Below are 21,332 nucleotides of genomic sequence, written 5' to 3'. Positions count from 1 at the left end.
TCCTCGCACGCTAACACGGCCCCACCGCGGCTGCCCTCATCTCATCTCGGCTCGCGCCTCGCATTCACACTCGTTTTCAAACCCGATCTGCCTGCCTGCGTTTTAGATCAACTAACACCCATTAACGGTCCGCCCAACATTCACACACCGCCGCTTAGATGCCGCCATTACTTGTAACTTTAACTAGCTCTCGATACTCAGTAGGGTTTTTACGTGAAATAATTATGTACACACACGTTTCCTTCCGGCGCAATGCCCAAAACCTGCCGCTTGGCTCGCTTCAAATCGAATTGAAACGAAAAAAGCAGGGACCCGGCTTGAACGTTGCGCGCGCGCATAATGGAAAACGACCTTAAGACCGACAGAGGTATCTGTAGATATTTTACAGAAACATACTTAAGCATAAACAACTTCCTAACACTGAACAAATGTATCGGGCTTTCCTGTTGCTTTCCTTTCCCCGTTTTGCACGTTTGTATATTGGTTTAGTTTCTCGTTCGATTGAAATCGTTGTTGCACAAAACATTTAGAGAGCGTTGGCGGGGCGCGGGGAGGGTGGCGGGTCCCAGTCTAAGGAAGGGAGTTTGCGTGTATGTGTGTGTGTGTGTTTTCACAAAACAAGAAGCAAAAAGTTCCACACTTCAGCCATTCAGCGTGCCGCTACCCGGGAACCGGATGGTCCCTTACTTCTTACCCAGCATCTCGCGCCATTTCATGAACTTTTCTTTCTCCTCCTCAAGGAACAGTGCCTCGACGCACGCCAAAAAGTAGTCCGTCCCAAAACAGCCCTCCCTGCGAAGAGAAGTGGAAGAGAGAAGAAGCACAAAAGGGGAAAATTAGTTACACGGAAACCACAGGAAACGTTGTTGCAAAAAGAAACGGTCGCTTTGCGAACGGTTCAAAAATCGTGCTGCAAAATGGTCCTGAAAATTGCCGGAAAAATTGCATTTGAAATATTTCAAACAGCCCGCCCGGCCGTCGCTTGTACTAAAATGCTGGAGACGGTATTTTAGTACCCGGGAGTACCGGTTGGAGTGTGTTTCGAAGTTGATTTTCAAAAAAGTGCTTTTAATCACTCGAAAGGATACAAAAAATGAAGGGCTGCTCTGATTGCCACAAAAGAGAAGCGTTCAAAAATCAAAATAATTTACCAGCACGATGGGCAACAAAACGGATATCAAACGTTCAAAACGAGTGTAACGGAAACGGAAAGATAAAGGAAAACAAATAAAAGAAATAAACATACCATCAATTCAAGAGAGAACTCAAATGCATGAAGAAACATAAATAAACGGTATGGTGTTGGTGGTGCATATTTGGTACTGGTGCCGATCGCTCGTCCCACTCGGTACGGCCCTCCTTCTGCTTTGTGCGACGGGTACGGGCAAGCAGCGGCGAAGCATGGCGCTCCCCGCTGGCTGCCCCATCGATCGGTCTCTCGTTCGCTTGCTGCCGTAGCTTCGCTTCGGTGCTGGTCTCGTTCATTTTGTACGGCCATCAATTCGCACGCATCCCCCGGCACACTGACTCCGGCGCGGCCGACTTCCGTTTCGCTCTTCTTCTTCTTGTCGTGGCCCCCCCTGTCACGGGGCCTCTTCTCTCAAATACTTGTGATGGGGGGGTGTAGTATTGTGGCACAACAGCGGCTCTAGTACACGCAGCATCAGCGCGACGCGCAGCCCTTATAACGTGTTGGGATCCGCTCCGTTCAGGACCTTAATCAGGTGTTTGTAGTTTTCGATCTCGTCCGTTCGCTGTAACGCGTCTATGCAGCCTTTGAAGTAGTCTGTCGTGAAGCATTGCTTCCTGCGGAAAGGTGCGAAAAGGTGCATTTAGATTGGGCAGGCCAGCGATCGGGATGCCGCACGCAGTTTTACCCCCTGCGCGGTCTTAGTACGGATTAGGTTTCTGCTGAGTTAGTACGGACGAGTTGCCCGGATGAGCTTTTGTGGGTTCACTGTGTTAGTGTTTGGTGCGTGCCGGTGGCACCCGGTACTTACTTGCAGAAGGACAGTATCTGGGGTTCCCGGAACAGCGAGTAGCAGTCTTCGCATATTCGATCCAGCCGGTAGAAGATCTGTTTGTTGAACTGTCCCTTACACTCGATGTCGAAGAAGGAGCTGCGCTTCGCGATGCTGTGGTGAGGTAAGGCTACGGTTGACAGTGGTACCAGTGCGATAATCAATGCCAACGAAATCACTAAATTGCGGGAACACATCTGGAATGGAGCAAACGAGCAGAAACGAACGGACGATGAAGCGCATACAACTTTTCGGTTGGCGAAGATGTACAATTCCTGAAAATCCCCTCAATCCCGGGCACGGGCGAGAGTATCTCTTTTTTCTATATATTGATATGTAAATTACACCCAAAAAGGTGCCAGCCACCGTTCGACGGTCCAAAAACGACAGCGACCTTTGTCGTGTCGCTCCGTCAAGGTTCGACGTAAAACCGTGTCAACCGTGTGGGGCTTTCCATGTTTCACTTTTTGCTGCCAATTTCAGAGCCAAATTATGCGCAAGCTCCCCCCCCTGACGTGACTCAATTTGCGCAAGCAGACTTTTGAGTGTCGTGTCGGGACTTTTAAGGGAGAGTCGGTATCGGTGACGGCCCAAATGATAATCCAAAGTCCACTGCCCAGCGATGTACTAAATTAACGCCTAAACAATACACACCATGCGTCTCCATGTGATCCCTCCACTTTATTGATTCGCCACTTTGTTAATAGAACCCGCCGTTCCGAAGTAAAAATAAAATAATAATACGTAGTATATGAGAAACAGGAAGGAAAAGTAGCGTTCACAGCGTGACACCCGCCACAAGCCAAACATACGGCGGCGGCGGCAACGATCGCGACGATCGTCGACGCACGGATCGCAGCTTATAAATAATGTCGCGCGAGCAGAAGGTGGAAGAGATTTGGTCAACTTGAAAGGAAGCCGGCCCGTGCCCGGGGCCGTGTTGCACCGACGTGACTGACGTGTCGGTGGAGGTCCCCGGTGCCGATGGGAAGCGGAATATGCAAATGAGCAAATGAAAAAAGGGGGGCATAATAAAGCTGACAAAACCAAAAACCCGGCAAGCTCAAATTCGCGAAGAACGGAGCCAGCGAAAAAAAAATGGGGAAAAATCGTGCTCTGTGGAACAGATGTTTCAGGGTGGTCAGCGCGATCCGATCGCGTCGAGTCGAGCGCTGTAAATCTTCGCTGTTATGAGCCCATTAAACTGACTCACCGGTGAACCCTTCGTGAGCTAACCGGGAATCGTGCGGGCCACATGTCCCGGACCCGCGCTAGTAACATTAGAATGAAGCGGCGTTCCAGTTCCACCTTGACCATACGCATGAAGGGTTAAGCCAGGTGACGTGAGTTACGCCGCGGTTAATCACCGGCACCCCCGGGGGGACTTCCTTCCACACCTGTTCGTGGCCGGTCGGCCGATGTTTTATGGAGCCACCCGGTGGTTCATGGGAAGCGCGAATTATAAAATCGAAACGTAAATGCCAACCACCACTCTGCATGTCGGTGACAAAGGTGACACCCCGCGGGGCCACTACGAAAAACCCGAAAGTCGCACAGTCGAGATTTCACACGCCGATTGCGTCGTGGTGTGGTGTTTCGGTGGAACCTGAAACCGCCCAGAGCCAGAGTGCGTTGCGGCGGCGCACCGCACCCAGCACCTGGCCACCCCGCTTTGCTGTGACCCCTTGATTCGCGGATTGAAGCGCGACGCGTTTTGAATGAGTTTTCACCGCCCACCGCTGGCTGGCTGGCTGAGGTCCCTGTTTGAGCAACGGTTTGGGGCGGCGTGTCCCCATAAATCACCGGCACAGTCCGAATTAATCGTTCATTCACAAAACCAGCACGGAGCACGCGTCGCGCACCACTCTTACGCGTCCGACTTGAAAGGTGCCCGAAGAAGCTGTTTACAGTCGGCCAAGCCACGGCACAGCAAAACACCCCGGACCCCGGCCCCGGACTAATGTTTACTTAATTATTTAATCCTACCAAGTGACACGCAAATCCACCGAGGGGGTCGGTGGGTGATCGTGACACTCGTTTGATCGTGCGTGCCTGTGTCGGGGCCATTAATATCGGGCCGATCGGCCATTTATCATCGGTGCGTGGTTTTCATCTGAGACCGGGAGCCGTACGCCGCTTCCGGGAGAGGGCACGCCGGATGTTGTGCCCTTGAGCCAGCCAGAGGCCGCTTTTTCGGTAGGTTACTGACACCAACAAACGGCTGCAGCGCAATTTCGTGACCGTAATCGGCGAACGGCGGAAATCCTTGATCTTCGACGTTTCGCCCCGGGCGCGCCTTTACGACGCACTTGTCCGACGCAGTGGCCGAAAGGGAAATGCAAACACGGGCTTGCACATTTCGGCGTTTCGTGTGGACAAACCGTTCATTAATCACGGGCGAAGGCCGCACCGTTCCGGGATATCAAATGGTCACTGCAAAGTTAGTTTCAATTTCCGTCGGACCGGAGCGGAGTAGAACAATTTAAACGGCTCCCAATTAGCGCGCACCCGGGCCGGATGCTACCCTGACCGACGAGGGGTGATGATTTTGATCGACCGGAACGGTCCGCAATCCGTAATACGATCGATCGGACGGGCTGTAAGTGATCGGACGAGCTATTTATAGCGGTTCCGGATGCCGCCGCCATCGTCGTCAGCATCAGGTGGTCGTCTCGGCCCCTCTCGGGCCGATCGGTGGGAATTGACGTCAATCGGACGGGATATGGGAGGTAACCGGGCGGCCATCGCACGCTAACGCTAAGGTGCGTCGCTGCTTCCTGCTCCCTGCTTGCTGTTTTCCCGGACTTCCCAGCCCCGAACACAGGCGATCCACCCGTTTTTCCGAGGTGAGGCGCTCGTAATGGCCTGGAATTACGCGCCCGGTTCCTAATAAACCCGTGATTTGGGGCTACCCGATCACTGTCGTCATCACTCGTCTCGCCTGCCCCGCACACATTGTCCCTGCCCTGCCGAGGAAGGGCCGGCTAGCGAATTCTCCGCTACCAAGCGTGTCATGGCCCTTCGGATCCTTTGGATCTGGTTTTTCCTATAAATAAACAGTGCCCACCCAAGTGCCCCCCGGCACCTCCAACCGCACCGCGGCTCAACCTTCGATGGAAGTTTTGCAAACCCCACCGCCAATGGCGGCTCGTCTCTCTCTGCCACGCTCTGGAAAGGAAACACAGAATACCGGTTCCTCGCTAGCTCTGCACCAACAAAACACAAATCACTGCACACGCCACGATGCACTTGCGGTGCAGCCAACCCACCATTAAGCGCGGTCCGGTCTCCCACCTCAAGGCTTCAAGGTTGTGCTGACTTCTAAATGGCCAGAGAGCGGCTGGAAGCTTGTTCTGCGTGTCCCGCGTATCTCCAAAAGCAGTGCGGGTGGGGCTGTGCTGAGTTCCGGGTGCTCCCGGGCATGTGGGTGGCTGCCGCGGAATTGACTCCCACCTACCCATTTAGTGAGGTTCTATTTTTAGCACAATGGCAACTCGGCCACCCAGCCGGTTCGCGCAGGTGTTCCAGAGCGGCCCCGGAATCGTTCAGGTCCGAGAGGGTGTCTGGCTCCCGAAAGATCCTTGTTCCGGCCAGCATCCGACGCCCGATGTCTCCCGACGCAGCAATCTCCAAGTCCCTGGGATGGGATGCCCAACGCGAGTCCTTGGGTTTCCATCTGTTTCTAGCTCCGTCCCTTTCGTTTTGTAACTGGAAACCAATTATTTTGCTATAAAACCGATCGAACACGCCGCAGCAGCAGGGGGGGGCATGGCTGGGAAATGGGGCCAACGATGCAGGCTTTCCGTGCGTTAGGTTTAGACCGCCAGCCGGGAGTTATTTTTAGCCTCCGGTGACAGTTGTCCAGGCAAAAATTCGACACAGACGCTGCCGACGACGGCACAAACGACTCGATGCAATCGAACACCTCGGCGGCTGACAACAGCTGGCCTGGCTGACTGGCGGTGGCTTTTCTGCCTGGTTTGGCATTTTCCATTGGCCCCCAGCAGGCAATTGGCCCGCCGCCCGGCTTTAACTATATTGATTGATTCCATTTCGCACGAACCCACGGACGATGAATACGCGACAAGACAATTGGAGTCGATTAGAACAGTAGGAGCTGCAGCGCGGGAGCATCGGGAGCCTGCATCCTTCGAAGCCTGGAGCGCGATTCCGGTCCCGGGGCGGTGATTGTGATTTATGTCGTGCCGACTTCAAAAGGAAGATCACTTGCGGCGCAGCGCGTGTCGTCATTGCGAAGGAATTAACGAAGAATTCGCGCCGGCGAATCAAGGCTTGTCCATGATGTCACCGCCGCCAGCGCCGGACTTCGGAAGCCCATAAAGCATTCAATTAAAACCCAGAGATCGGGTTGGCTACGCATCGTGGAAGAAGACGTCAAAGTCGCTCCTGGAGAATCCGGCCACTCCGTGTTTGGGGCCAGCGCCGCGTCTAGGCACCTGAGGACCGTCGTCGTCGTCGTCAATCAATCAGTGTCTGTCGGGGTGCTCCGGGTGTCATCGGTGACAGGGTGCATCCGGCCTATTAATAGGCCCATTTGTTTACGCTACCTCCCCCCCACAAAAATAGACGGGCCAACAACACTGGGCGCGGGTTCTAATAATATTTCGCCGACCTACACCGGTCAGGTGAGCCGCCAGTGTGATCGTATCAGAGGTAATAATAGATCAAAGGAAGCCATCGGTGAGAGGGACAGACAGGTTACAGTGTCTGTGGTGATCGGTGGATGATCGTGCGCGGGGCACTTCCACGGGGCGTATCATGTAACAGTTCTTCGACGTCGGCCGCTTCGCCGTTCCAGGTTCCTCCGATTAAACACAGCCCCTTGCGTGTGGCGCAACACATGGCGCAGAGCACGTGTTGGCACGGTGTGTCCCACGTGGTCAGGTTTCCCGTGCCCGGCTAATTGGCAAAATATTTGCTCCGAAAAACAAATTGATACACAGCCATCGAACTAATCCGCTTCGATCTTCCCCAAACAATCCTTTCTCTCTCTCTCTCTCTGTGTTTACGCGGTGTTCTTGAGTCGTTTCGGTTTCTTTTCAGGATGCGCTTGTGCTCCGCAGTGTGTTTTTTGCAGTTTTGGACTAGCATCTGGAATTGTGGGCCCATTGCGAATGCACAGCACGGAACGAACGAGAATGGAATTCCATTCCCAGGAGGGCGAAAAACACAAACAGCAAACAGCTAACGATCACTGCGCACTGCTACGTAATAAGAGCTGGCGTCGCCCCGGCGTGCGTTGATGAGGTTGCAAGCTGTTATTCTCCCGGTCTTTTTTTTCTTCTCTCTCTAATGGGCCACCCCTTTTAGACCCCAGCCCCACACACACGCTCCCGTTTGACGTTTGATTAACTGCGGCGCGTTCGCTAATCGTTTGATTGGTAGTTTTGATCGTTAAACCGAGGCGCTCGAATGATAATGAAACGATTAGCGTTACTCATCTGATTTAGTGTCGGTGCATTTCTAATTAACTGCGCCGGCTCTCTGGAATGTTCCCGTGCCCGTGGGGACGTGAGTGCCCGGTGATCCACTTCACGGTGGGCCCGAGTGTTACTTCGCAGCCCTTGATTGGGAGCAGCAACGACTCCGCGACTCCGCTGGAAACTCCAACCTGGGCGATCGGCCCACCCGTGGGGTTCACCAAAAACCGGATCACCCGGCAAGGGGAAACCGGCGTGGGGGACGGGGGCGATCACGACAGACAGTATGGTACCAGTGGCCGGTGGGGACGCAACTGCCCAAAAAAAAAAAAACGGGCAGAAATACAACCTTCCAACTCTCTCTCTCTCTGTGTGCGTGCGTGTCTCTTAAGGCTGCCCCACCGTAGCTAAATAAATCCATGTGATCTACACTCTCTGTCTTTTTTTTCTCTCTCCATGACGATTGGAAACCCTTCACTTTGCCGACAGACAGGGTGGCGGTTCGAAGGCGACAACTTATTTCGTCGTAAGGCGCGGTTTGCGTAGCGTGCCGTGCGCTGCACACTGATTGGGCAGGGATTTGCGCGTGCTTGGCATACGGGGCCAAAGGACTACCAACCTTCTTACGGGGTCTCTCGCAGGAGCAGGAGCAAACACACTCGTGGGTTTTCGTTCGTTTCGATCGTTCGCGCACACTACACGCGACTGTTCGATTGGCCGTCTCGGACAGCACTGCATCCTAATCCGATCCGGATCGCGACCGTGAAGGTGTGTGCGTGCGCGGAACTCAGAGACATACTGGCGCTGCCGCAGCCCCCTCATTGTAGGCCCAGCATTCCATCAGCACCGGGCGGGTAGTGATTTTCCGGGAAAATCGAACGATCGACTTATGCGTTGCACTTCGAAAGTCATAATCCTCAGCTTCATCATCGTGATGACATCAGCTACTACCGAAATAGGCCACGAGAGCTCCACGCGGTCATACGTGGCCAAAGTAAACATTTTCGATGGCGATCGGGATCGAGACTATAAATATTGTTCGCCCATTCACCGCCCCATCGGGTACCTGTCGATTTTCTAAGCGCAAATTCCCCGAACTTGAAATGCCATTCCCAAGACTCATCGATCCCATCATTCCCAAGAAAATATCGATCGCGTGTGTGGCAGGATCCACGAGGATCACTTGCACGTTATAAATAGACGCATCATCGCCCAGACCGCGGCGCTGCAATTACGCTGCACTCTCCAGCGCGAGAAGCGCGTGAACCGATCCTCGACCGGAACCTCTGCACTCTGGTAGCCTCCCCTCCCCTCCTCAGACTGGGGTCGGCTGATGACACCGACCGACCGACGGTCATCCGCGCGTTAATGTGCGTAAATTCCCCGTACCCCGACTGGCGTGACCGATGGCGGCGGCGGCGGCGGCGGCGATGATGATGATGATGATTGGCGCGAGATAAAGAGTAACCGCTGGCCGCCGGGCAGCAAAAGAGGACTTCGAAACAGAACGACGCACAGAAGCGACATCGCTCGGTTGGCAGATAAATAAATCAATTATTTATAATTATACACTTTTTATCAACCGTTCGCTCAGTGCGCCTTCTTCGCCGCCCGTAGCGGGAGCGTAGAACTCCTTGCCGACGGTCCGTGTTCTGCCTGCGGGTCCCCCTCTCTCTCTCTGGCCCCCACCGCCCCCACGGGTTTCTGGGTGGATGCCAACGACAGTTTATGCTGTGGCCGTGGTGCGTGACACACCCCTTTCGCGGGTCCATTTCATAACGTGACGTCGGCACCGGCAACCCCCCCCCGGTGCAACACCCTCCGGGTGGCCGGGAATGCGCGTCCCACAAAACCCCCGCCCTCGGCCCTCGGCACTGGTCGAATCTGCTTGGAATACTGAATAGACAACGATCGAGCCGGCTCCGGGTTGGCTGGGAAAACCGAGCGATCGAGGAAAGTATCCCCGGCCCGTTCCAGCATAGGTTCGCTCACGGTTCGCTCACGATCGCGTTTCGATGGTGGCCATTGTATTTAAATTCATGTGCCAAAAGGAATGCGGACAATTTAAATGTCAAAGTGTTCGGCGTGGTGTGCGTGCCGCCAACATACACTTCTTTCCAATGCCGATCACATGGGAGGCCCTAGATCCGATCCGGCATCAGAGATAGGCCGCCGAGCCGAGAGATCGTTGGGTTCGATGGGTACGATCGCTAGAGGCGCGGAAGACACTTCAAACCACTTGGCCGAGTGCCACGTACGCAATCGGCGGCCGACCAAAGGACGGGACATCAATTCATTCATTCCCTCGCTGGGACCCTCGGCGGAGGTCATTACTTTCGCTATCTACTACTCCAGATTCCGCTCCAGATATTCGGCCCCTCAGAATTGACCGGACCGACCGGACCTAGCGGACCTACCGACAGCTACCGACAGCTGCGCAGCGGTGCACGTGTCGCGCTTCTTACGCAACAAACTAAGCACGCGTGCCGCAGGAAACGTGTCCGTCCACTGGGCACGCCAATATTTTCCGCGACCGATAACGCGCGGGAGAACAAATTCCTGACGCTGGCACCGCGCTGCGTGCGCTTATCATCCACCGGGTACCGGCACGAGGCCGAGAGAGACACCCCTTTCTAGGGCTTTCTGCACGTTTGGCCGCCGTCGATAAGCTCCCCAGCAGTAGTGACGTCACTCGCTACGAAAAATCACGCACGTGTCGGCCGTCGCCGGTTTGCGACCTTGCGACGGAACTTGCTGTTTGTGGCGCCAAAATTGGCGAGACCCGTGGCACGGCTCCGATCTTGCATGCTGGCGAAGATCATTGGCGCCAACAAAAAAAAGGGGTGCGGCGACGCACTGTCGCCTCATAACTGACAACCTTTTGGAAGCTCTTTTGGTCCGCCGATCCCGGAATGTGACCAAAAATAGAATGGAAAAAGGGATCGCGGCCGGTTCTCCAGAAGCGAGCCGGTAGAAGGTTTGGCGAAGGAGCAACGGATAAAAACCAGCGCGCAAAAAGTCGGCCAAAGAGATATTTTTGGGCCCGGAGCTGCTAATTTCGCTACACTCTGTGGTGGCCGTTCTTCATCTTCATCCGTTCTTCAACGTTTCTCGGTATCCGGTGGCAAAGTGAAGCATCTCGTCAATTTCCACGGAACCCGGAGGAGGAAGGATGCCCTTGAAGGCGCGTCCTAAGTCGTAGAAAATGCGACACAACTCACACAGTGCGTTGGACTTCGGATCTTTGGAAGATCTTCGGTATCAAAGTTTGCTCACGGGTCGAACGCTTCTAGAAGCGTTGCCCTTTTAATTGGAGCCCAGTGATTGAGTCACATTAACAGTCCGTGTGCCACGCACACACACACGCGCGACACGCAATTGCCTTGGTGCAGGAATCCAGCTCCGAAGTGCGTACGATGAAATCAAAACCATCTTCCCGCGCGCGCTGCAGCAGGTCCGATGCCAAGACACGATGCCAACGGCACGGCAACCTGTTTGGTGGTGCATGTCACGACGACGACGATCGGGTGAACCGATTGGCTGCAATTGCACCCCACATGCACACACAGGCACCCGTCACACTTGGCAGACTTGGTGGCGAGTCGGTGGCAGTGGCAGTGCACCGAGTCGCGCCGCCAAGAAGTCTAACGCCGATGGACTCGCCGATCAAGTGCAAGTGCAGCACCGCTCCCGCCACCCCCCGTCGGCCCTCGTCTCGCGGCTGGACCGCTCGCCCGCCCTCCACTCGCCACTAATCATTGTCGACAGATCGTTCTGCTTCTTCTAGTCGCTAGTGCTCCGCTTTGGTAATTGAAACAGAATGTGAATGCCGTTTCGGCCCAAGGAAACCAGATCGTAACGGTGAGGGGGGGAGGGGGGGACAAAGCGGAGAGCCAAAGGTACTGGCCAGGATGCCCAGTAGCGCCACACTATGACGTAAACGTCAAGTTAAAATGCGAACGAGTGCTGATCGCACTGCTGATCGGGTTAAGGATTATGAACCGATCATACTGACCTTCCGAGGTAAGGTACTACTGTAAGGGTTTTATCCGTGGTCACTGTGGCCGCCGCGACGATCATCATCGCGATCCTCTTGAGGATCGTCTCGCGTGTCTCGGTATGCAACAATCTCCCCCGAAACGCGCCCGTTTGATGGGAAAGTGGGCTCAGCTCAGTGTTACGTCAGATCGACACACGATTTGAGCGACTGGCGGACCCCCGCAGCAGCCGCAACCGGCCCGCGACGCGTGTGTGATGGTGTGTTCGTCCGATCCCAGCCCCCCCTACCCCCGAGCCCGAGCGCGCGCTGGGTGGACTAATCAAATTGAGGACTGCAAGGCGTGTGTGCGCCGCCGTGTGTCTGCTAAAAAGTAAAAGTAAAACATTTAGTCGGACGACGGACCACGCACCGGAGGAGGAGCTTTCGTGGCGTGCGCATTACACCGGCTCTCTCGCGGATTTTGTCTAATTTTTCACCCGCGACCTACTGTCGATCACGCCGCTCACTCAACAGGTCTCTCGCTCTCGCCCGAGTTTCGATCGTTTCCGGCTCGCCCATACGGACTCGGCCATTAAAAGCAGCAGGAAAACGGCGGGGCGATTCAGTGCACCTTTCGCCCGATAACTGTCATCTGGTCGCCGACGGACCAGATCAAGATCGCCGAGAGTGGCAATATTTTCTTCCGGTTCCCTGCCGGTTCTCAGCTCAGCTTATACAAACGGTCTCGGGGGGGAACCGCTACTACTACTAGTACTGTCCTTTGAAAACCTAAACCTGTACCGGGCGCGGGCGCGTCAGAAATAAAGATGATGAAACATTTGTGTCAAACCCGGTTACCTTTCTCTTTGCAGGATAATCACGGTTACACCACCACCATACGACGACTCTCGCGTCTCCCGATACCGGCGCACAACCTGTCACGGTCGCCACGCGCTGATTCTTGGGTCCCCGATTCTTACAACAATTTACACCAAAAAGCTCTCGCTCTCTCTCTCTCTCTCTATCTCTCGCTGGATGCTCCTGGATCCTTCCCGCGTTATCTTGCCCGTTAAGGCTTTGGATACGTCTTCACCAACAACAACGAAACAACTTCACAAGGAACACACGACGGACCTCACTCACGGTACACCGGCACGGTCATTAGCAGTACACTGTTGCGCGCGATTTGCAACTTCCTTCCGCGATCCCGCGGCCCGTGCCACCACCCTGTTGATTGGCCGACACTTTGGTGGGTGGCGGTGGCCGGCAGCAGCCACTCTTTCGGAGAGTCGTTAACGGTTTGTTATGAGAGCAATATTTAACGCCGCCGCACAGCAGTTAACCGGACAGGCGGACAAGGAGTCCCACCAGCGGCAACAGCGTTCGACTGGCTAATGTAAACAGAACCAGTTTGCCACGCGCTGGAGAGTGCGCGCGCGATTTTTGCACTTCGTAGAAGGTTAGGCCCCCCCGATGCCGAGAGTAGGTATGTGTTTGGTGCTCTGTATTTGTTTGTTTTCTTTGGTCCGCTGTTTGGGTTGTTTCGCGTTCCCGCTGTTGCTACGAAATTTATTTACTGAAGAACTCCCACGAAACTCCGCGCGGATCGCACCGGAATCGAGACGCAATTCCCAGCCACACGGAACACCCGGCAACAACAACAACAACAACAACAGGTACAACAATGACAGCAAAACACTTTCTCACCTTCTGTCACCTTCTCAGACCGTGAATAGAGAGACCCACGGGAACCACGGGAAAACCGTGCGGGATCGCGCACGATCGCCAACCTCCGCTGCCTCTGATCGTAGAGCCTGCCTCTGATCGTGTACCGCGCTCTCTCGCCTCGTGCCTGTGTATGTGTGCGCTTGTTTATGCTCTGTTTGACGTTTGGTTTGTTTGGCTTTCCACGGACCACGCACGTACTCCACTCTCTTGGTGCGCCGAGTCGAGAACTCGGTAAGATGCAGAACGGCAAGGATCGTCCGGTAAACACTGAGAAGGGCTTTTCGGCTTTTCTGTTTTCGCCACAGGTTTTCGCTTCGACACTTCTGCGGACTTCCCGATCGGCGACTTCTGGCGCGGTAGACTTCTGAGATACAACTGAACTCGCCCGATTTATCTTTTCTCAACTTTATACGTTTCGTCTCCGCCGGCCGCGGGCTCGATCGGTCGCGTTTCGCGCTCTCTTGCAGCCGCGTCTCTCTGGTGGGTCGCGCTCTTTCTCTCACGGGTCCGGCGCGGGTTGTAGATGATTTTCCGATTCCGCGGCCGTCGCTGCCGCCGACGCCGCCGCCGTCGCCGTTGTCAAGTGCATACGCCGTCGTCGCCGCACCGCGAGCTGATTCTCATTCGCGTGCTCTCACGGGCCCTCTCTCTCTCTCTCTCCCTCTCTCGCTCTGTCTGCCTATGCCGCTCTCTCTCTTTCGCGGGGCCGCGGAGTGCAATTAGTCACTCCGAAGTGCGGTGGCCACTTGCTTCGGGTGTGCACTATTTGCCTCACGTTCACGCTGCATCGTGAATGGTGGGGCCGCGGTGGCCAATAATCTAGCACGCACGCACTACGCGAACTCGAGCGCGAGCCATCCGGCGTATCCGGAGTGGCGTGTCACCGCTTTAAGAAGGACACCCCCCGGGTTTCGGAATTTTGACCGCTTTCAAAGGTACGACCCGCGGCACGACCGACCGACTGGCCAAAGCGTTCAAATGGCACTGGCACCACCTCTCGCCCGCGTTGGTGTCTCGCGCTCTCTGTGGTGGTGCAGGTAGACCGAGGAACCGACTAATGCACCATAATGACAACGGAAGCATCCTCCCGGAGACTGCGGTGCGGTTGCCGATCGTAACCCGCGCACCCACAGTCACGCACACCTGCGAGAGCCAGCAAACAGACACATACAGGCGCAGAGTGCACCGTAGCGGCCGGGCGAAATGCATTTCTCTCGGCTTTCTATTCTAGCGCCCGCTGCACTACCACACACGCGCGAACGGTGGCGGGATGACAATGCATCGGCGCGTGAACCCGAACCACGATCGATTGATGACGATTGATGATCGTGCACGGTGGGGAATTCTTATCGGATAGTCGGACATATTTGGTTTTAGGAAGGATCCACGGATGTTGATGTGTAAAACACGCGTTCAAGTGTGACAAATAACCCTTTTATCACCACTGATCCTTGATGATCCAGATGATGATTTATCGTTGTTTGAAATCATTATTGAAAATCATACAAACTTTTGATACTGAATTTTTTAATGTGTGAAAAGAGTGGTCTATTGAGAAAAAGTGAAATCAGATAACCTCGCAAATTTTGTAAAAACCGAGAAAGCTTTTCTTATGGCACGGAACGCATTGTTCATGGGTTTAGTTCATCGGCGGTTCATCGGTGTTCATCAATCGCCTTATGGCCGAAAAAAAGTTTGTGGAAATTTAAAAGCATTTATGAACATCCGGGTCCCATATCGAACCCATGAACTATTACTTAAACTTTTGATAGAATACTTATTAGTCTATTTCTGGATCTAAACATAAATCGATATTATCTACTTGATTAAACATATGATCAATCGCGATATCGTCCTTAATGTTTCCTCCATGATCTGAAAAAAATCTGAAACTATATCAAGAAAACTAAGTTTATAGCTTTTTCGCTGCCTGTAACCCAATCAAATGGAACTAGTTTTGAGCTCACTGCCCCAAAATTGGGGTTTGTATGGCCATTTCATAGACTACATAGAGACTAGGCGCTTCCTTACAGCGACCGGGTCTGGCCGGGAAAATTTTCCACCCCCGAGTTCCAGGAGCCGGGCTGAGTGATTAAAAATGCAAACGGCATCAGTCATGAGCCATGAATCAGGTGCCCTCTCACTCACTGGCACCGGTGGTGTCAGTTTTTTCCCCATTAATTGGGATAAACTCCTGCGGCGAAGCCGATTATGGCCAGAGCGGTTTGTTTCCAGCGGGGGCAGTACGCGTAACGTGGCGCGATTGTTCCATCATCCGAGATCACTTTACCTCTAGTGGCCTTCCCAGTGGCCGACGGAAGGTGACTGGTACAACAATCTGGCCACCGTTTACACACTCACCCCTAATTAATGATAATGATCAATACGCTCACCGGCACCGCTAGGGGTCTGATGCAATTAACGGTGGCAGTGCAACACACGATAGATGGGGGGTTTTAGCGACGATCAGCCTGCTGCCGACTGCCGGTAATCAATGGGATCGATCGCGCACAGGCCCGAGATACGAGTTACCAACGGTTAAACGTCTCTTTGGGGGGTGGTGGTGGTTGGGAAACATAATCCACAAACGATCACCTACACAAAGATCACCACGCCCCACACACCTAGGAATGCTCGGATCGGTCGTTCGGTTTTATGGGAAAATCTTTCCCTGGCACTGAAATGGCGACAGCGTGACTTTGAACTACTTACTCAGCATGAGAAAAACCCTCGGCGGTGGTTGAATGAAATGCAAAAAAATTGTCCCCAGAATACAGGGCTATTAAAATGAGATCAGAACCCCATTAAACACGGATTTTCTGCTCCGTCACGCCGCCCGGAGTTTGTTCGTGGGGTTTGTACGCTGCAGCAAGACAGACATTTTGGTATAATGAGTATTTAAGCGCTTTGCATGCGTCCTGCACACGTGCTTTTGATGACGGTATTTGTCTAGCATTTTGAAGAAGAATCAACCTTCAGCATCGATTTCGATCCGCTGTCCGGATGTGCTACCAACCAACGACAAAAACCATGACCACGGCAACAGCAGTCGGTCTGCGGATAAATTTGGCTAACGGTTGGTGCTAAACTGTGCTAAACATGATCGCCTTGTTAGCCATGGGGATCTAAATTCCAGGAAATGGCTCCACAGTGACTAAGTTTACTCATTAACAGGTTACCGTCCCATCTGGCAACAGCAGCCGCATTGGGGATAAATGAATCGTTCACTCAGTGAGATGGTCGGCCTGCAACGGATACTCACTTTTGCTATCAACGGCAACAGTCTCGTTTCTCTATTGTGCATGCGGGAGCAGGATGAGCATTCGGCGTGGAATCGCGATCCTCCGCGCGCGTTAGAGTGTTGGTTTTCACGGAGACGATCACAAACACGATCACGCCTTTTTCACGCACGCACGCACACGAGCGCGACCCAGAGCCAAACACCAGAGCACGGGCAATTGGTGCCAATCTCGGCGGGCGGCGATCTACACCCGTCACACCGTGCGTTCCGTTCCCCAGTCGGCTAAGTTCCGGTGTCCCCGGTGCTGCACGGTACGCACTTTTTCCTCACTGGCAGACAGTCGTGAAATTTGTGAACACTCCGCTCGCCCGTTCCGCCCGTAGCTAGCGGGCTGCGATCGAACAACAATTTTTGGACCCACAGTTGGCCCGAGCATTCCATCACCGGTTCCGATCCGGTTGCTCCGGGATCACGGTCCAATCCGATCACACTGCCGCCGGCCGTCGATCATGTTTGGCCGCACGGGACCGAAGCTCGGTGCGCTGGCGCCGTTTCCCTAGACGACCGGATGTGGGCCTCCATCACTACCTACTTCCGTTCTCGCTTCACTTCTGTTCGCGAACCGCGGTGATCGTGCACACTCGAATCAGACTTCCCTTGATTGACTGCACGGTTGGCTACTGCCGTGGGTTAGCGAATCTGCTGTCGGGTCGGGACACCACACACAGACACAGGCACGCACCGTACGAGGACAGCAAGTGATTGGTACCGCGCAGCGCTGTAGGAAGAAATGGATCTTCTTAAAAGCCCAACCCCACTCGACCGAAGGCCTCCAAGTGATCGAGTGATTCTGCTGCCCACAAAAAATGGCGACAATCAGCGGCGGCGTTTTAAGGATCGTTCGAGCAACTCTCCTAGTGTCACGGTCGAAGAACGCCCCTCGGCACCCAACACCGGGGTCCTGGTAAACTACTACTTTTCGCACGGCACACAAAGCGGATATGCTGCTTTCAGGGCAACACTTCTCAAAACTTTCGGCACTTCCGTCGGTTGGTGCGCACTCGGTTCTGGAACTGTCCGGGCAGCCTCTGGCTGCTATCTCGCGTAGCTCACGTCCGGCGGGTGGCGAAAGTCCCGTCACGACACACGGCTGTAAATGGCTCGTATTTTGGACGGATCCAACCACCGACTCCGCGGACAGGCAGACGGCTAATGGATCTGATCACCAACACAGTGAAACCGGGGGCCGCTTCATTGGGTAATTGAATTAAGTGCGCTGCCGCTGCTGTTGTGTAGCGAAACGGTGCGACCCAAATGTGATGCCGCACGCACGCACGGCACCGTCGGCCGAGGAATGCATTTGTTTTGCTCCAGCTCTCCTGGCGGTGGTTAAGTTCCTGGTTGGGCAACGCAGAGCCACAAGGCCAGCGAGGGCTTCTAGGCCATCGAATTTGCCCGAAAATGCCCCCGTTTTGGTCTGTATCAATTCAGGTCCTAAGCATTCAGTTCTCTCAAGTTGGAAGCCTTTTCGCATTTAATTGTTTAAGTGACACTCAAACAATAGGCGTGGGGCATAATACCCGGTCGTCCGCTGAAATGCGGTTCTTATGGTGACAGCCCGCGAAGGGAGCTTGTAAAGCGCTTTACGTAAGCCGACCCCCTCCTCGTGACCGCCTGTCAAACCGTCACCATTTTCTGCCGGACTGACGGAAGTGTGTGCAGGAACCAGGTGAGGGACACATCTAAACGCAAGATTTATTAGCCCCTCTTGAACGCACCAGAACAAAACGGGAGCGCGGAATTCCTTCGGCTGTCTAGCGCCGGACCATTCATGTGGAAAAGTCGGTCGGATATTGAGAACGGCAACAGGTACTACCGAAGGAGGAGACCCCAGCAAGAAGGCAGCACAATGGCCATTCGGAAAACGGCGCTGTCAGCCACAAGTGACGAGTCCTTCGTAACGAGTTGCTGTGGGGTGGCAGGGATAACACTTTTCCGTTACAATAATTACCGTCTTATGCCGAGCGGGAGCGGGACAGAAAAATGATGACGGATTGACGGATTTCTTATTGGAAATCCTACGGACAATGTGTTCGCATCGACATTGCACGTGTCTCAAGGAAGAACTTGTGTGCCCGTCTTGTTGGAAACATTTTTACAGCCAAGCATTTGCGGTAATTCAGTGTTTGGAAAACAACAAGGAACAGTGATTTTTTTGCTGATATTTTGCAGCCGTTCGATCGTATTAATTATTGGCAAAGGGGAAAAATTGGATTGCTCAAATCTAATGGCGGGTTCAAAACGGCTCATGGGAAACACTGGACATTGGTGAATCATATTTACGCAACCGTTTTAATACGCACTGGCAAACGCGCTGACACTATCGATCGCTGTAAAATTGATCACGTCGCCCCGTTTGACTGCGTAGCTTTAATACTTCGCATCCGTTTTGAGGCGTAATCCATATTCTCGGCACTTTCAAGGAAACACAGCCCAGTGCACAAGCATGCTAATTAATCTGTTAATGGTATGCTTGGGGCAGTGTACGATCGTACGATCGTACGATCGTTAACGTGTCCCCCACACGAACGTGAAGTGACCGAGTTAGGACCAAGTCGTCGAAAACAAGGGACAGTCACCGCCATGCTTTGGAAAAACGCTGGCTTTCCACACACATGATCCCACGACCCAATCTGTCGGCTAATCTGTTATCACGTGATCGGTAGCATTTCGAAACTGAAACTATTTTACCAGAGAGCGACCTTACCTTGACGTCGGTGCCCATTCGGCTGGTGCAATCGAACCTTGGAATGCCTTTTCTAGTCCGGATCCACACTCCTCTGTACCGCACTCGGCTGGCTGCGGCCGTTGTGATTAGTGACACTCGATCGGTGCTGGGGGTTGACACGCTTTACAGTTGAAAGTTCGCCTGGGTCACACCGCGGTTCGTACACACTTTTTCACGGTTTTCACGTGCTGGTTCAAGGGGTGCGCCAGGAGACGAACCTCTTCGAACGATCGAATCGCCAGTCAAGACAAGCACGAAGCACGCTAAATCCGTGCCTGGTGTGTGGAGCGTAAAGAAGATCGGGGCTGCCGGTTTCGGACACACTGTTACGGTTAGGACCAGCAGTGAAATACTTGCGGCGGCAAAATTGTTTTCCCATTTATATAGAGAGGATAACGGCGCGAACCGCAACACTACAGCAAAAAACAAAAACGACACGACGAGCATCCCTCAATTGGCCGAAAGTCCTATGATGCCTGCGAAACCCTGGGGCAGAGAGCGAGAAAGAGCGAGCGAGAGCGAAAGGGACAGTCCGAGCAGACCGCGAAGACGAAGCGACCGCGAGACATCGTCCAAAGGAGCCTGATGAGGCGACCGCAAGCGAGAACGAAGATGCCGGACGGCCGGGCGCGAAAACGAAAGAGTTCGATCGAGATTTTGCGCAAATGAAACGGAAACGGAGTTGAAAAGGAAAAGAAAGCTCGATTTTAGAGGTTTTGGGCGAGATCAAACGGCGGCCCCAGTCCTTACCAGCGTGATGTTTCAGACTGTTTGATGTCAATCGTTGAAAAGCTACACGGATTTGGGCGCTTCAAAGTACAACAAACAGGCGGCGGCGATCAGTAGGCTGTTCGATGATTCAAACCCAGTCGTGCCGTCGGAAAGGAAAACGGTTAAAGGAGGCACTGAAAAACCCCACTAAAGATAAGTTAACATCGCCAGCAAGTAAAGAGCGAAGAAGTTCATAGAAGAGTCCCATAAAGCAAACTAATTGTCGTTTGAAAAATAATGTAACCAACCGAGGGCGAGTGTGAAGTCGTTTAAAAGACACTCAAATTTGTTTCAGTACTAATTTTTTCCTTTACCATCTTCCGCATGCACTATTTTTAGCCAGAAGCCGGTTTTTTTACCGATTGTTACAGTGTTTCAAAAAGCGGCATTTAGTACTGCCGTACTGCTCAGTGCTCAGTGGCCACTCGACGTTTGTCCACCCCTCGAAACCGTTTGAACGGGCCATTTTTTCAAACCTAAATTTACACCCATGATGTCATACGGTTACCACGACAGCGTCTCAGCATGCCCGCTGCCTGCCGTCTTACTTTTGATGTCCTGTCCTAGTTCTCGGGGCGTCGGCGTGGCGTACGCGCGTGCCATGTGCTCGCCCCGGGTCGGCAGGATACGACAGTAGCCGTCCGGTGGGGGGCCGCAAGGACGATACTATCAAAAAGTATCCCACTGTTCCACTGGAACATGCGCGCGCTCGGCCATCGGTGGCTGTGGGGATCGAGAACCGACGGCGGGCAATCGGCATCGTTAGCCCCCGAGAGGAGTCCGTGCAATTTAAGTTTAATTTTATACACTTACAATTTGCCGTACTGTGGCCGTCCCCGTTTCTCAGCGAGTTTCCCCCCACACGCGAGTTCGCCAAGATTTCCGCCACCGGCACCACTCCGGCGCCCTGATCACATGGTAGTACCTCAAGCAGCGCGTAATGATACACGGAGTCAATTATGGTTTTATAACCTTGTAATTTTATCATACGCATACGCAAACAAATGGCGGAGCAAATATCGGTATCGGTTGCGTATCCGGTGCTTCCGAGGTGGCCCCACGGTACTCGGTCGGGGGATGGGCGGGGGGCAGTGGACGCACGGGCGCGCGCGCACGCTACTTCAAGGATACACCGCCCCCCGTTTTATGGCTCGTTAACCCGCTGGCTTCAATTAGTGTACGGAGAGGCCCCGGGAACACTCGTCCTGTCGCGGCCGCGATGACGTCAAAAGTGCGGCCCCGGAAGACCCTTCGGCCAAGTCGGCCACGACGGCGTTTAACGGCCCCCGGCCAAATACGGGCGCGAAAAGAGAAATGTCTTCATCCGACCGAGCGATCCTTTCACTGGTTTCGTGGTGGCTTC

The 21,332-nt window shown here is 53.8% G+C and overlaps 1 protein-coding gene across 4 annotated transcripts; it reads right to left on the bottom strand.

Annotated features, from left to right (window-relative positions):
* Window positions 1-671: 671 nt before the first annotated feature.
* LOC131213314 (ion transport peptide-like) lies at window positions 672-19,402 on the bottom strand. Of its 4 annotated transcripts, none has more exons than XM_058207335.1 (4): window positions 19,178-19,402; window positions 2,001-2,218; window positions 1,247-1,806; window positions 672-792 (listed from the first exon to the last, which is right to left on the bottom strand). In XM_058207335.1, exons 1-3 carry the CDS (start codon window positions 19,193-19,195, stop codon window positions 1,683-1,685), a joined length of 360 nt encoding a protein of 119 aa, XP_058063318.1. In that variant the 5' UTR covers window positions 19,196-19,402; the 3' UTR covers window positions 672-792; window positions 1,247-1,682. The 4 variants fall into 4 exon arrangements, with proteins under 4 accessions (XP_058063318.1, XP_058063325.1, XP_058063342.1 ...); XM_058207342.1 differs by lacking the exon at window positions 19,178-19,402 and adding an exon at window positions 13,149-13,494; XM_058207359.1 differs by lacking the exon at window positions 19,178-19,402 and adding an exon at window positions 12,300-12,454.
* Window positions 19,403-21,332: the final 1,930 nt, after the last annotated feature.

Source organism: Anopheles bellator, chromosome 1 (assembly GCF_943735745.2).
Source record: "Anopheles bellator chromosome 1, idAnoBellAS_SP24_06.2, whole genome shotgun sequence".
Lineage (NCBI taxonomy): Eukaryota > Metazoa > Arthropoda > Insecta > Diptera > Culicidae > Anopheles > Anopheles bellator.
This window is presented reverse-complemented; position numbering and strand designations above follow the sequence as displayed.

Coding starts and splice junctions, on each gene's coding strand:
- LOC131213314 (XM_058207335.1), bottom strand. Junction 1,807..2,000: donor CAGATACTGTCCTTCTGCAA/GTAAGTACCGGG, acceptor ACCTTTCCGCAG/GAAGCAATGCTTCACGACAG.